At 47.0% G+C, this 12,634-nt stretch overlaps 1 protein-coding gene across 2 annotated transcripts in view; it reads left to right on the forward strand.

The window, feature by feature from the left end:
* Window positions 1-12,634, forward strand: part of CEP112 (centrosomal protein 112) — a 2,145,639-nt gene that overhangs the window by 1,781,837 nt on the left and 351,168 nt on the right. For both annotated transcript variants that reach the window (XM_086930940.1, XM_086930941.1), the window contains one exon: window positions 11,029-11,178. In XM_086930940.1, the coding sequence (XP_086787066.1) occupies window positions 11,029-11,178 (150 nt within the window). The remainder of the gene's footprint in view (window positions 1-11,028; window positions 11,179-12,634) is intronic.

Consider the following 12,634-nt stretch of genomic DNA (forward strand, 5'->3'; position numbering starts at 1 on the left):
GCAGCCTGTTTTTTGGCCTCACCTGGTAGCTATCTGTAACATCCAGCCTAGTTATTTAAGGGCCATCATTTGAGTGAAGTGACTTCTTATTGGGCCTGATGCGCGCATCAGAAAGCCTAAAAATAAATCAATAAAAATATATAAATGCACTTTTTGTTTACCATTATGTGGTATGTATGGATTGCTGGGGCACAAAAAAGCTCTACTGTTTAAAAACAAAAACAAAAGTATTTGCACTATATGATTCTTTTATAGTAAGTAATGAGTAAATGGCTTTTGCACCTGGGAAATTATTTCTCAAACTGATTTGACACTATTGTACCGTTTGTATAATACAAAATGGATAACATATTTCCCATCCTGGACTGCCAGGCGAGACCCCTGCAGAAGGGAATACAATCAACCTAAGGCCGGTGTCTGCCTTGTTAGATTTTTTTCAGTAAGTGGTGAATGTGATCCCTTCGCAGGTAGGTGGCCCCTAACATTACATGCCACAAGCGAAGATGAGGCATGTGGCCCGTCCTGTTGCAAGGGAAGGAGTCAGTAGAATTTCACTTTGCATAAGATAACAGTAAAGCACCAGTCCTACTTGTGTTAGATGACTTAGAGCTAGTATAGTGATGTTCCACAGCCCTGTGACTTTAGTGCTTTTTGGCTTAGGCCTGGAGAGAAGATCTTGCCAAGAGACCTGGCAATAGATCTAATTACTGCTCTTCTCAGTTTTGTACTATGGACAAGTACTTATATATCCTAAGCAGAGGGAAGAAACACAATGGTAGCGCCAGCATCCAAACGAATGAGATATTGTAACTTTCTTTCATCCCCTTTCAAACCACAGATGTTCTTCATTGTATGGCCTAAAATATTAAAGAATGCTGCGCTAGAGATGCATTCCAAAAAGCTCAGGTTCAGGAGATTTCTACATTCTACCATGTGTTCCTCCTTTCATTGGCAGCAGAAAAATCTGTGCTTGGAAGTGTGTAATCTTTACCTCCCTTATTATACATCAGAGTTTCTAATTTCCCTCTGATTGGGCGTAGCCAGGACTCCACATACCCACATAGGTACAGGTTAGCTATATTGACAAACTAAGGGGAAGAAGAGGCTAGAATTGGGGGATAGTGCAAAAGGCGAGATTGAGAGTGACGGTGAGGAAGATCTCGGCTCTCCTCAGCTCAGTGTTTCTGCTGTTCCTTAATGACCTGGCCACAGTCAGGGCAAATTACAAAAAGACACAAGAGGCTGTGCACATGATAGTAGGAGGTTCTCAACATATTGCTAGGGCTAGGGAGCATATAACAAGGACGTATTCCTCCCAGCTCCTGGGCATACCAGGGTTGTAGGACACCGACCTCCAGTCATGAATTATGGTCTCCCCTAAAACTATATGTCCTCTGTGATTATATTACTTTAAGTCTGTACAACCTCGCCTAAAAATGTACATGTCATGGATACAGAGAATAGCAAAACACACAAGATGATGGACTGAATGTTGCACAATGGCAAAACATTCACCCCCAGTCACAGATCTGGGTTTAATCCATTGTTATTTTGTTATTTTGCCATCGTCCATAAGAAAACTATCCGCATCTCAACCAGCTCGGACGCCAACCTCGCCAACTCCGAACACCTTCACTTCCAGATCCACATCGACCCCAAGACCACACTCAGAGGCACTCTCCTCTACAGACCACCAGGACCGCGCGCAAAATTCAGTGAAGACATCACGGACTTCATCACTCCACACGCGCTCCCCTCCAAAGACTACATCCTTCTGGGAGACCTCAACTTCCACCTTGAAAAGAGCAACGACCGCAACACCGCCACCCTCTTGGACAACCTCGCCAACCTCGGACTTAAACAACTGGTCACTTCCCCCACCCACATCGCAGGTCACACACTCGACCCCATCTTCACCTCCAGCAACCATGTCTCCTTCAGCCACACTACGGATCTCCTCTGGACTGACCACAGCTGCGTTCATTTCACCTACAACAAGCCGAAACCCACCATCCACCTTCAACCAACTCTACAAAGAAACTGGAACAAAATCACCACAGAACAGATCTCCACATCGCTCCTTCAAACCTCCCCAGCCCTCTCTTCTAACGCCAACGAAGCCGCCTCCAACCTCACCCTTTGGTTATCCAACACCGCCGACAACTTAGCACCACTGAAAAAACGTCAACACAAACCTGGCATCAAAAAGGCCTCATGGTTCAACGACGACCTCAAGAAGTCCAAGAAACTGTGCCGCTCCCTTGAGAAGACCTGGAAAAAAGACCCATCCACCAGCAACAAGGACGCCTTCAAAAGCGCCATCCGTACTCCCCACCAACTGATCCGAAAAGCCAAGAAAACAGCATTCAAAGATCGACTTGACAACAACGCCCACAACAGCAAGGAACTTTTCAACATCGTCAAGGAATTTTCCAACCCCTCGGCCAACTCCAACGACATCACCCCCTCTCAAACCCTCTGCGATTCCCTAGCTTCTTTTTTCCACAACAAAATTGCTGACATCCACAATAGCTTTGACAACCAACCCGGAAGACAACCATCAGCTGACCATCTTCCCCCCGTTAACACCCTTAACGCCTGGAACCCTATCTCCACTGAGGACACCATCCGCCTGATGAACTCCATCCACTCTGGTTCCCCCACAGACCCATGCCCTCACCACATCTTCAACAAAGCAGACTCCGTCATAGCTCCGCACCTCCGAGACGTCATCAACTGCTCCTTCAACTCCGCTACCTTCCCAGAAGACTGGAAACACGCTGAACTCACCGCCCTTCTGAAAAAACCAACAGCAGACCCCACCGAACTCAAAAACTACCGCCCCATCTCGCTTCTTCCATTCCCGGCCAAAGTCATCGAGAAAGCTGTCAACATCCAGCTCGCCGCCTTCCTCGAAGCCAACAAATCACTCGACCCCTCACAATCTGGCTTCCGAGCCAAACACAGCACTGAGACCGCCCTCATCGCAGCAACAGACGACATTCGAACTCTACTGGACAATGGAGACACAGTCGCCCTCATCCTCCTCGACCTCTCTGCAGCCTTCGACACAGTCTGCCACAGCACCCTTTTACAACGCCTCAGAAATATCGGAATCCAAGGAAAGGCACTGGATTGGATCACCTCGTTCCTCACCGGAAGAACCCAGAAAGTTCGCCTCCCACCATTCAAGTCCGAGGCCTCTGAAATCATCTGCGGCGTACCACAAGGATCCTCACTCAGTCCCACCCTCTTCAACGTATACATGAGCCCCCTCGCGGCCATCGCCCGCCAACACAACCTCAACATCATCTCTTACGCGGATGACACTCAACTGATCCTATCCCTCACCAAGGACCCCAGCACCGCCAAAACTAACCTACACGAGGGAATGAAAGAAGTCGCCGAATGGATGAAACAAAGCCGTCTGAAACTGAACTCAGACAAAACAGAAGTCCTCATCTTAGGTAAATCCCCCTCTGCATGGGACGACTCTTGGTGGCCGGAAGCCCTCGGAAAAGCACCCATCCCGACAGACCACGCACGGAACCTAGGCGTCATCCTGGATTCTTCACTCTCTATGAACAGACAAGTCAGCGCCGTATCCTCTTCCTGCTTTAACATTCTTCGCATGCTCAGAAAAACATTTCGCTGGATCCCCTCCGAAACAAGGAAAACAGTCACCCACGCTCTGGTCACGAGCCGACTGGACTACGGAAACACCCTCTACGCAGGTACTACCGCAAAACTCCAGAAGAAACTACAACGAATCCAAAACGCCTCAGCCAGGCTCATATTAGACATCCCACGCAACGAACACATCTCTGGTCACCTTAAAGACCTCCACTGGCTACCCGTCAATAAGAGGATCACTTTTAGACTGCTTACCCACGCACACAAATCACTCTACGACATCGGACCAGAATGCCTCAACTCTCGACTGTCCTTTTATACCCCCTCCCGCCAACTTCGCTCCTCCAGCCAAGCTTTCGCCACTGTACCTCGCATCAACAAGACCACCATGGGAGGCAGATCCTTCTCATACCTGGCTGCCAAAACATGGAACTCTCTCCCCGATTACCTTCGCCTCACCCAGAATCACCTAGCGTTCAGAAAGCAGCTTAAAACGTGGATATTTGACAAATAATCCTCCTCCCCTTCCTTAGCGCCTTGAAACCCTCTGGGTATGTAGTGCGCTATATAAATGTTATGACTTGACTTGACTTGACTCTCCAAGCCACCCCAGTTCAGACATGGCCATATTCAAATCAGTCTTGACCCTGTGCCTCATGGGAACAGTCCAGCCAGAACTGCAAAGCCATGTCTTCCCTGGACCGGAATCAAGCATCCTAGGACCGGTTTCTGGCTTTCAGCCGTCTTCAGACAGGATAGCTTGACTCCAGTGGCGTAGTGAGCACGGGACCCACGTCTGGGCATACCTTTCCCACATAGGGTGAACAGCAACTTATATATATATATATATATATATATATATATATATATATATATATATATATATATATATATATATATATATATATATATATATATATATATATATATATATATATATATATATATATATACACATATATATATATATATATATATACATATATATATATATATATATATATATATATATATATACACATATATATATATACACATATACACACATATATATATATATATATATATACACATATATATATATATAATAAAGAGAGAGCCCAAACCTTTGAGGCGGGTAATCTCAGGAACCACAGCAGCAATCACAACACCCAATACAGCGTTGGAAAGGACAGTTGCAGCAGAAGGACATAGGCTATGCAGACGCCCACCATATACATTTAAAAGGTAAAAGAACCGTGCCAGCAAAGTAGTCCCTTGTGGGCGTGTCTGCGTTGTGCTGTGGGCGTGTTCTGGGGGCGTGACAAACGCTAGGGGCGCGTGGTAAGTTCCGCCCTTCATGCCATGTCTCATATCGTGTGCTAATCCCACCCTGCTCCCTTTAAATACCCCTGCACCCCATAATCATAACCCACCCTTACTCCTTAAAATACCCCAACACCCTTAAACACTAACGCATCTTAACCCTATAAATATACCCTGTACCCCAAAACCCAAACCTATCCCTAAACCCTAAAAATACCCCTATACCCCAAAACCCAAACTTAGCCCTGAACCCTATAAATACCCCTGTACCTCAAAACCCAAACCTACCCCTGGACCCTAAAAATACCCCTGTACCCCCAAACCTAGCCCTGAACCCTAAAAATACCACTGTACCCCAAAACCCAAACCTACCCCTGAACCCTAAAATACCCCTGTACCCCAAAACCCAAACCTACCCCTGAACCCTAAAAATACCACTGTACCTCAAAACCAAAACCTTGCCCTGAACCCTAAAAATAACCCTGTACCCCAAAACCCAAACCTAGCCCTGAACCCTAAACATACCCCTGTACCCCAAAACCCAAACCTAGCCCTGAACCCTAAAAATACCCCTGTACCCCAAAACCCAAACCTAGCCCTGAACCCTAAAAATACCCCTGTACCCCAAAACCCAAACCTACCCCTGAACCCTAAAATACCCCTGTACCCCAACACCCAAACCTAGCCCTGAACCCTTAAAATACCCCTGTACCCCAAAACCCAAACCTACCCCTGAAGGAGTCCTACTAATGGTAGTAATGGCTTATAAAGCGGAGTCTCAAGCGACATTCATTGAATACATTGCATGCAGGTATGTGCCACTGTCACCAGCAATGGGCGAGTTGCTCTTGGTTTGGATCCTAGCAGTAACACACGCCTAAGTGCTGGAATGGATATTGGTCCTGTGTCTGTATTTGTCTCCCCAAAGAAGCATCCCGCTGGCCAACGCGAAATCCACTGAAGCTGGGCTGCCAGAAAGTATGCTTCGTATGATAGGACTTAAAGGCCTCCTCGATCTATCGGCAGCTGCATTTTGGTAGGGCTACTCTCCTGCACCCGCTGTCTCAGATTAGGATGCACAGGAGAGTGTCAAGCTCTTGAAAAAAGGAGCGAGGAGGGACTACCAGGAGATTGGCAAAGTAATAGAGCAAATGCGGGACTAGCACCATTTTAGCCACCATTATTTGACCTATGAGGGACAGGGGTAGGGACCTACAGAAATTTACCGAGGACCGGGCTCCTGCTAACGCTTTACAGTGATTGCACTCTTATATGTCCCGCGGGGAGCGGTATAGGTGCAAGCCTAGAAACATGAAACGCATGCACTCCATGCAAGAGTGACTCCTCTGATGTGCACTTCGAGCAAAGGGAGATCTGCGGAAAGTGGGTATATTGCGGATTTCGCCTAATTAACTCTGAGGCCAGCCACTTTCTCGAACACCGCCAGTGCCGCAGAGATGGGGGTGAGGTCAGACGTGATGTCTTGGACATAGAGTAGCAGATCATCTGCATATAGTGATATGCTATGAATGGTTCCTCCCAGCTGAATACCCCATTGCCTGCCCTCTTCCCATAGATGATCAAGGATTTTGTCCACCGCATTGGGATCTGTCCAACTAGGGGCGTGTATAAGCCTGCATAATAAGCGTAGAATGCTTGCATAACGTCCGTTTGGGAGTGGACTGTCGTCCCCGCTGTATTTGTCACTTTGTTTATGGGCCACGAGGCAGTGTCCTGCCTTATCAACCACGCTAGCATTGTGCCTGTTCTTTCTCCTTCCCCGTGTCTCTTAGCTGTGTATGCTTTAAAGTTGTATCGCCTGAGGTCTGCAAGCACCTCTGTGAATGGATTTTAGCATCCGCTAACTGAGCCAGTTTCGCCTCATTATTGTCCACCACCTGTGACAATGTTGCCAACCTCCTGTCTTCCTCGACTACATGTCATTCTAGAGTCTTACGTACTCCTGAGATTTGTCAGATACATATCACCCTTATTACAACCTTAAATGCGTCCCATTCCAGTATTCTCATGGTGGCTGTCTTGGTATTTTACAGGAAATAATTCTGAATGTGTGATTGTTGTTCATGTCTGAATACCTGATCCTCTAGGCATTTACGAGATAGTCGCCAGGTGGGGACCAGCGACGGTGGTTGTTGCCAAGTTAGAGGGAGCGTGTGTGCGTCATGGTTGAACATAATTCGTCCTAGATAGTCTTTGTCTTGGACCATGGGGATTATGTGGGACGTGCATAAGAATCGGTCTGGATGAACCCTGAGATTGTGTGGAATAGGGTGAAATGAGTATAGTTTGGTTGTGGGGTACTTACTATGCCATTCATCTTCTAGAGCCCAATGATCAATCCAGGCGTTAAATCATTTTGCTTGTGCAGTGGTCGGGGATGCTGGATGTGGTGGATGTGATCTGTCCAGACTTAAATCTGGACAGATTATTATAGTCCTCCCCTAAGATCCTAGGGGACATAGTATACTGGGCCAGAGTGTGGGATAGGGAGTACCAGTATTTCCTCTGTTCCGTATTTGGCGCATAAATACTGCCTATCAGGATGGACCGACCGTCTAGTAGTCCCTCCAGGAGGGCATAGCGACCTTCCGTATCAATCGCTCTGCGCAGCTCTTGGAACAGGGTCCCTGGTTGTAGCCAGATAAGTGCTCCCCATGCAAATGCTGAGTACGTGGTTGCACAAACTGTGCCCGCCATCTTTTATGCAGTTTGTTAAGCTTTCCTGCTGTTAAATGTGTTTCTTGGAGCAGTGCTATTTGTGCATCATTCTGTCTTTTAATGGAAGCATATACCGCATATCTCTTTAGGGCTGTGTGCATGCCACGCACTTCAAGAGTGAGGACGCTGATATTGCCTTTATGTGTCATTAGGGATTATGAGGAGTGTGACCTTAATGTCACTGGAGAGAGGAGAGGGGGTGTGAGCAGGCGCCTCCACTTTCCTGTCTAAGGAGCCATGCATGGATATACTATGCTCTTCCACCTGATAGCATACATTAATTGTGCGGGTGAATGACAAATGTGTGGAATTTTAACTGGGTGGGAAATCTTCCCAATACTGGGGACTTACCGCAATGAGCAATGCATCCAAACTGTGCATGTCTCTTATACTCTAATGTATTGCGGGCTTAGCCAAATGCAAGCCTAGGTATGTTCCACAAGTGGCTTTTGCAGTATCTTTGTATGCGGAGGGGTCTAGTGTCCATCTGTCATGTTCTGTTTGTGATCTGAATATGTTCAACTCTTAGTTGCGTATGTATCAAAAATGTGGTGCAAGCATATGTATCAAAAATGTGGTGCAAGCATATGTCCAGTAGCTGGCACAGGTCTTATAAGTGTGTCTGCAGTTTTGTGGTGTTACCAGCAGAGGGGTCACTGAACCCGGTAGGGATTCGGATGCGTCGCTGTCTTCTTCTTCCGAGGTGAAGATGTGTGGGCCTCTATTTTCATCTGTTTCTGTAGATTGCCGCCCGAGTTCCGCTGCTGCCTCTAGAGCTTTCCTGTGCTCAACTATGATTTACTCCAGGTCTGGGGATCTCGCGATCTGGGTGAAAGTTCTGGGCTTGAAGTGCTTGCTGAGTTTCTTGGGACGGCAGCGTCTGCTTTTGGGTATTTGGGATTGTTTACTGTGTTTTGGAGTTGGGTGTGGACGGTTTTGGTAGTTTTGTGCCATCGAGTCATAGGCTGCCGCAGGATCTGTGAAAAACGTAGTGGACCCATCAAGCATGATCTTGAGTCGTACTGGAAATAACAGCGAATATTGAATGCCTTCCTGGCGGAGTTGGTACAAAAGGGGGTGGTAATGGACGGAGCATCTGAACCAATCAAACACTCACACCCAGTCAAAAGATCTGGGTTTAATCCATCACCGTTCTTTAGCCCACTCTGCCACCCCAGTTCAGACATGGCTATATGCAAATCAGTCTGACTGACCCTGTGCCTCATGGGAACAGTCCAGCCCGAACTGCCAAGCCATGCCTTCCCTGGACCGGAAACAAGCTTCCGAGGACCGGTTTCTGGCATTCCAGCCGTCTTCAGCCCGGCTTGCTTGAATCCAGTGGCAAAGTGAGCAAGGGACTCACGTCTGAGCATACCCTGCCACAGTTATGGCGGCCAAAAGCGGTACAAAAGGGGGTGGTAATGGACGGAGCATCTGAACCAATCAAACACTCACACCCAGTCAAAAGATCTGGGTTTAATCCATCACCGTTCTTTAGCTCACTCTGCCACCCCAGTGCAGACATGGCTATATGCAAATCAGTCTGACCCTGTGCCTCATGGGAACAGTCCAGCCCGAACTGCCAAGCCATGCCTTCTCTGGACTGGAAACAAGCTTCTGAGGACCGGTTTCTGCCATTCCAGCCGTCTTCAGCCCGGCTTGCTTGAATCCAGTGGCAAAGTGAGCAAGGGACTCACGTCTGAGCACACCCTGCCACACTTATGGCGGCCAAAAGCGGTACAAAAGGGGGTGGTAATGGACGGAGCATCTGAACCAATCAAACACTCACACCCAGTCAAAAGATCTGGGTTTAATCCATCACCGTTCTTCAGCCCACTCTGCCACTTCAGTTCAGACATGGCTATATGCAAATCAGTCTGACCCTGTGCCTCATGGGAACAGTCCAGCCCGAACTGCCAAGCCATGCCTTCTCTGGATCCGAAACAAGCTTCCGAAGACCGGTTTCTGGCATTCCAGCCGTCTTCAGCCCGGCTTGCTTGAATCCAGTGGCAAAGTAAGCAAGGGACTCACGTCTGAGCATACCCTGCCACAGTTATGGCGGCCAAAAGCGGTACAAAAGGGGGTGGTAATGGACGGAGCATCTGAACCAATCAAACACTCACACCCAGTCAAACGATCTGGGTTTTATCCATCACCGTTCTTTAGCCCACTCTGCCACCCCAGTTCAGACATGGCTATATGCAAATCAGTCCCTGGTTTCGTCATCCTAACAACAGCCTCAAACCACTCGTCCGAGCAAGTAGGGTCCGTTTAAAAACTATACATTTTTTGCTTGCTTTGCCTGTTCAGGGTTGGTTTATGTTTTTCATCACTCCCTGCCTGCCCCTTCACAGTTTCACGTGTCAAACTACTAAGCACTTTTTCTTCTTTTGTAAATGTTATACCCCTCAGAGTAGGCAGTTGATCCGTCCATTACTATTAATAGCAGGGATTAGAACTCATGAATTGGCAATGGATTATTTACTCTCCCTGGGAACTACTGAGATTATATATGGTATTTAAAACTATCTTTTTACTGTTTTTAAGACTCGTAGCAAATACTAGGCATCTCTATTAATCTGTATTTTATTGTTTATGTCTATCTGTTTTTTTTGTTAATGAAAATGTATGTATGCAAGTTTTTTATGCCTCTTTTTGAGTCGAATAAAGTATATATTGATTGATTGATTGATGTGGCAAATGCATGCCTTCATAATGATGCAGTAAATGTAGTAGCAAGAGAACAATCTAATTCTACTAGTACTCACTTTTGTCCTACTTATCTATTCATTAAAGGTAAACAAAACCTAAACTTTCATATTCCAATCAGTGCCTACTTTTAGCTGCATCTTTCTATATGTTGGTTTCTCTGGATGTATGTCTTATTTTGTTGCCCAACCGCATTTTACATGAATCACTTAGAGGGTATCATAATGTGAAAATTCTCTGCTGCTTAAATTATGCATCCCAAGTGAAGACACTGTTGCATATCAAGGCCAAAAACCTCAATGATAATGCCCTCTGCGATGTTCACTGCTGATAATAGAACACTCGCTGTTAGCAGCAATTATTTAGAAAAGTTTTTCTGTTTTTTATTTTGAAAAATCTGGGTGCTTTTGCCTAAGGAATTTGCAAAGTATTGTCAACTTAGGGAATAATAGTTTCATTGAAAGAACTATACCAAAGCAGAAAATATTGTTAGGGGCATTCTGATTGGCTGGGGGAACATTATTTCATCTCAAGCTTCGGGTCAGTGGAAAGCAAACCACGTCTTCTAAGCAAGTTGATTAGCCTGCCGAGGATGAGTATGCCATAGACATTTGAACCTGATGTTTCATTCCTCTCCATCAGGTCATCGCTGAGCTGCAATCCACTGTTGCCACCTTGAGAGAGGAGAGCAGCCGGCAGCAGCTGTGTTCAGAAAGACGTCTCCAAGATACCATTAACAAGTTTGAAGAAGAGAAGAGGAAGCTCATTAGAGATAATGAAAGCACAGTCAAGGTAACTTAAAACAGTTTGCTCAAGGCTTAAAGCTTCCTTTTCTTGAAAGATTGTGATCAGATCTTATTAAAGAAAATCGCTACCAAGCTATTTTGCTAAATCAGTACCCAAACATTGACATGCTCCTTATTTGAGTAGCATTTTTGTACCTGGAAAACAAACAAGACAAAGCCTCCCCCTGCAGTCTCATACTACTAAATCACTCCATAGCCTATAAACAGTGGGCCACATCACCTATGGACTATAGCCAACATCTTAGGCCACATGCTAAGTTTCAGTCATTTCTGCCCAACCATCCATTTATTAATACAGAGCATAAAGCTAAGATACATCTCTCCAACTTCAATCACACTATTCAGCGTGTCAGATCCCTTATGAGTCTACACATTTACCCTAGCTGAACTTCCACTTGCACAGAGACAACATAAGAATGTGTTTGCATGTCACAACCCAGCAGAACTGGTTCTTAAACTGGGTTGGGGCTTTCAATCAATCAATCAATCAATCAAGGCATTTATATAGCGCGCTACTCACCCGGAGGGTCTCAAGGCGCTTGGGGGATGGGGGATCTGTTACTGCTCGAACAGCCAGGTCTTGAGTTGCTTCCTGAAGGAGAGGTGATCTTGGGTCAGGAGTAGGTGGATGGGAAGGGAGTTCCAAGTCTTGGCTGCCAGGTAGGAGAAGAATCTTCCTCCCATGGTGGTTCTTCGGATGTGTGGAACAGCGGCGAGGGCGTGGCTGGTTGATCGTAGCTGGCGGGTGGGAGTGTAGAAGGTCAGGCCGTTGTTGAGGTACCTGGGGCCCAGGTCGTGGAGGGCCTTGTGTGCGTGGGTGAGGAGTCGGAATGTGATTCTCTTGTTGACGGGGAGCCAGTGCATGTCTCTCAGATGTCTGGAGATGTGGCCGTGTCGGGGGATGTCCAGGATGAGACGTGCGGAGGCGTTCTGTATGCGTTGGAGTCTTTTCTGTAGTTTGGCTGTGGTTCCAGTGTAGGGGGTGTTTCCATAGTCCAGTCGGCTGGTGACTAGTGCCTGGGTCACCGTCTTCCTGGTTTCGGTGGGGATCCATCGGAAGATCTTTCAGAGCATGCGTAGGATGTTGAAACATGAAGAGGAGACGGCGTTGACTTGTCTGGTCATCAAGAGGGAGGAGTCCAGGATGAAACCCAGGTTGCGTGCGTGGTCCGTTGGTTTGGGTGCGCTGCCCAGGGCCACCAGGAGTCGTCCCAGGCAGAGGGTGATGATCCGAGGATGAGGACTTCCGTCTTGTCCGAGTTCAGTTTCAGGCGGCTGTTCATCATCCACTCGGCTACGTCTTTCATCCCTTCGTGTAGGTTGGTTCTGGCGGTGGCTGGGTCGTTGGTGAGGGAGAGGATCAGTTAGGTGTCGTCGGCGTAGGAAATGATGTTGAGGTTGTGTTGGCGTGCGATGGGGCTCATGTAGATGTCGAAGAGGGT

The sequence above is a fragment of the Lissotriton vulgaris genome, chromosome 7 (genome assembly GCF_964263255.1).
Source record: "Lissotriton vulgaris chromosome 7, aLisVul1.2, whole genome shotgun sequence".
Taxonomy (NCBI): Eukaryota; Metazoa; Chordata; class Amphibia; order Caudata; family Salamandridae; genus Lissotriton; species Lissotriton vulgaris.